This window comes from Stomoxys calcitrans, chromosome 3 (assembly GCF_963082655.1).
Source record: "Stomoxys calcitrans chromosome 3, idStoCalc2.1, whole genome shotgun sequence".
Taxonomy (NCBI): Eukaryota; Metazoa; Arthropoda; class Insecta; order Diptera; family Muscidae; genus Stomoxys; species Stomoxys calcitrans.
In genome coordinates, this window is record NC_081554.1 from 149,539,807 (window position 1) to 149,543,331 (window position 3,525).

Genomic DNA, 3,525 nt, shown 5'->3' on the forward strand with positions numbered 1-3,525 from the left:
TAACATCTTTCGTTTTCTAATTCAAATACCTTTCATTTGAGCCACGTATTGGCATGGTCGAAAAATGTTAACCCTTTGGGGGGTGTTTTGGGGAAGGAGTGATGCCCTAAATACATCCCAAATCCCCTTTTTTTGTTTGTGGGGTATTTTGGGAAAGGGGTAGACCCCCAGAAAATTTGTCCCGAAAGTGGGTATCAATTCTTGCTCTACCCCCAATACCTTTCATTTAAGCTCCGCATTTACATGGTCGGTAAATATACCAATCAAGGGTGTTTTGGGGATTCGGATGGTCCCCCAAACACTAAGCCCGGAAAATATATCAGCAACGTATCAAATTCGTTTTCTAATCTCTTAACTCCTTATTGCAAAAGTCAGCAAATATGTTTGGTTCGTGGTATTGACCCTAAAAACTATAAATATTTAGTTCCCCTTTCTTTAAGACCCAAAATGTTTTAGTGAGCAAATACGTCCTATCTGGGGGTTGTTATGGTGGTGGAACATCCCCTAGACAGTTGGTCCCTAATGTTGATACCAAATACGTGGTTTACCCCATATTTCCATAATCGGCTAACATGACCGGCTTGGGGGATGGGCGGCCACTCAGTTGTTGGCCCTGAAAATATATATCGGATTCGTTTTCTACTCTAAAAACCCTCTTATTTAAGCCTCATATTTCAATAGTAACCAAATACTTCCCCATAGACACTTTTCCCGAAGATTGATATCAGATTCGTGCTTTACTCCCAAAGACCTTTCATTTGAGCCCCAGTTCGTTTTCGGCTTTCGTTCTGTACGGTCATAAAGAGCGCATTAAGAATAAAAGCAGTGTCATTGCGAATAGTCTGTGTTCCCTTAAAACTCTCGTTAAGTTTCTATTTTTCTTTCTTGCTTAAAATTGGTTACGCGAGTTTCATCCAATTTTGGAAAACAAGTTAAACAAATCCATCATGGCCCGAGGGCCGGCCAGGTCTGGCGCTCGTTTCAAGAGCAAGACTAACGTTCTTAAGCGCCCCAAACCAATGTTTACGTTTGGGGGTACTACTGGTTCTGACCGAGCCACCACTACGTGCCGAAACAGATACGGCATTTTATCCACTCCAGATGACATGGAAGTGGCCATCGAGTCAAACATTGTAGACGAGGAAAGGGTACCAAAACCCCCTCCAATTGTCGCTGACGCTTCAGTCCCCTTACGAGAGATTCAACATTTATTGGGAAACGATTGTGTTTTCAAACGTACATCTATTGGAACTAAGATCTTTCCAAAAAATAGTGAAAAATATGACTTTTGTATAAAAACTCTTAAAGAGAGTGACATAGAATTCCATTCCTTCAATTCAAGGGAAAATCGTTCATACACTGTGTTTCTTCACGGTTTGCCAAAAATGCCAACGTCTGAAATCATTGAAGACCTTAAAGACTACAACCTCACTCCAACCTCTGTGACAGAGATAAATACGAAGTATAGCTCAGTAGACGACGCCGTTTACAAAGTACAGTTTGTACGAAAGAATTTCAACCCAGCGCATTTACAAAACATTTACGCAATTAGAAATGTTGTTGTATCGTGGAGAAAACAAAAACCAAAACAAAAGAATAAACCAACGCAGTGCTGGAACTGCCTAATGTATGGCCACGGAGGGGAGCACTGCAACAGACGTTCGGCATGCATGATTTGTGCGAACAATCATCCCACCGACAACTGTCCGTTCAAAAAGAACGACAAGAGACCTGCAGCATTCTCTTGCTTTAATTGCAAAAAGTACGGAAATGAGAGAACCGATCATTCCGCCAATGACATCAATTGCCCACACCGTGCTCATTATTTAGAGATCAGAGAGAGAGCTACAAATTTTCGTAAGAGAAAATCACCACCGCCTCGTAGAACTGCGCACGTCCCAGAGCAGCAAACTACCACCAGCAGAAACCCGTCTAATAACTTTAATAGTCTTCGCAATGAACGAAGCTCTTACGCAGCACATTTAAGAGATAACAATCAAAATGATCTCTTTTCTATCGATGAGTTGTTTGATATATTCAACTCAGCTCTTAGTGAGCTTAGTCAATGCACTAATAAGGTGCAGCAAATGTATGTAGTAATGTCCATGGTAAAACACGCTTATGACATTAAATAATCAGCAATTTCGCATTCTTCACTGGAATTCAAATGGAATTTCGAACTATTCTACTCTAAAGCAATTTGAAGTGTTACTTGAAAAGCACAGTATTCATGTAGCGTCACTTAATGAAACTTTTTTCACTTCGGACCACAGGCCATACTTCTGCAATTATCTGTTATACAGAAACGATAGAACTGATACAAGAGGAGGAGGTGTGGCTCTCTTGGTTCATAGGTCTATTGAACACAGACTTTTACCATTAACGCGTACCACAAATATTGAGAACTTATCAATAGAAGTTACAATAAATCAGAGACGTATAGTTTTATGCACCGCTTACTGCCCCAGGTATACGGCCAACTTTAAGAACGACGTGATAGCTTTAACTCAATGCAGTAGAGAATTTATTCTACTTGGCGATTTAAATTCGAAACACACTTCATGGAGGTGTGAATCAAATAATCGCGCAGGCACCGTTCTAAATTCTTTACAACACCAGTGCAACTTCTTCGTTTTTCATTCTGACAGCCCCACTCTCTATCCACACCAAAACAATAGAACCCCTTCTACTGTAGACTTAGTTTTGAGTAACACCTCTCTCTCGATGCATCTCAAAACCCTTGGATATGAGATTCCATCAGATCACCGCCCAGTCATGTGTACTATAAGATGTTCAGCCTTCAATTCTGTTGAAACTAGTGGTTATGACTACGCGCAATGCAATTGGAGATTATTTAAGCGGGAAGTCCGTAGTCATATTAGATTTTCGACCAATTCTTACCACACGACATGTGCCATTAATAGAGAATTAGAAGCATTTAAGCATTTGATTCTAAGAGCAAGAGATGGAGCAGTTCCTCGAAAATTTCATTCCAAAGTAGCTTCCCTTCCAGCTTGTACAATGAGGAATATACGTGAAAGGAATAAATTCAAGAGAAAGGCAAATCGCTCCTCTGATGATCGAGCCACGTTAGTATACAATCAATGCATCAGGTTCTTAACTAAGACGATAAACAGGCAAATAAATAAAGAGCGAAACCGACAATGGTCATATTTACTGGAGAACATGACCCCAGGAGACAAAAAATTTTGGAAAGTAAGTAGAAGTCTGAGAGGAAAACGAAAAATGCAATTACCACCCCTTGAAGTTGGTAATGATAAATTGGTGTCAGATGAAGAAAAGGCTGAAATTCTTGCTAACACATTTTTAAACAGTCATATACTTACTCAAAATTACAAACATCCCTCAGAACATAATATCTTGAGAACTGTGGAAAATTTCAATTCAAACCCGCCTGATGGGAGTAATGTGGTGCTTATTACCGAAAGCGAATTAACATCTATTCTGCTCCAAATTAAAGCCACGAAAGCTCCAGGACTGGACAACATTCCCAATATTTTGCTA

General features: G+C 40.1%; 1 protein-coding gene across 1 annotated transcript; it reads left to right on the forward strand.

Annotated features, from left to right (window-relative positions):
* The first annotated feature begins 947 nt into the window (after window positions 1-947).
* On the forward strand, window positions 948-2,135 carry LOC131996186 (uncharacterized). Its single transcript, XM_059365645.1, has 2 exons — window positions 948-1,236; window positions 1,309-2,135. Exons 1-2 carry the CDS (start codon window positions 948-950, stop codon window positions 2,133-2,135), a joined length of 1,116 nt encoding a protein of 371 aa, XP_059221628.1.
* The last annotated feature ends 1,390 nt before the right edge of the window (window positions 2,136-3,525 follow it).

Coding starts and splice junctions, on each gene's coding strand:
- LOC131996186 (XM_059365645.1), top strand. CDS start 948: ATGGCCCGAGGGCCGGCCAGGTCTGGCGCTCGTTTCAAGAGCAAGACT. Junction 1,237..1,308: donor AAACGATTGTGTTTTCAAAC/GTACATCTATTG, acceptor AAACTCTTAAAG/AGAGTGACATAGAATTCCAT.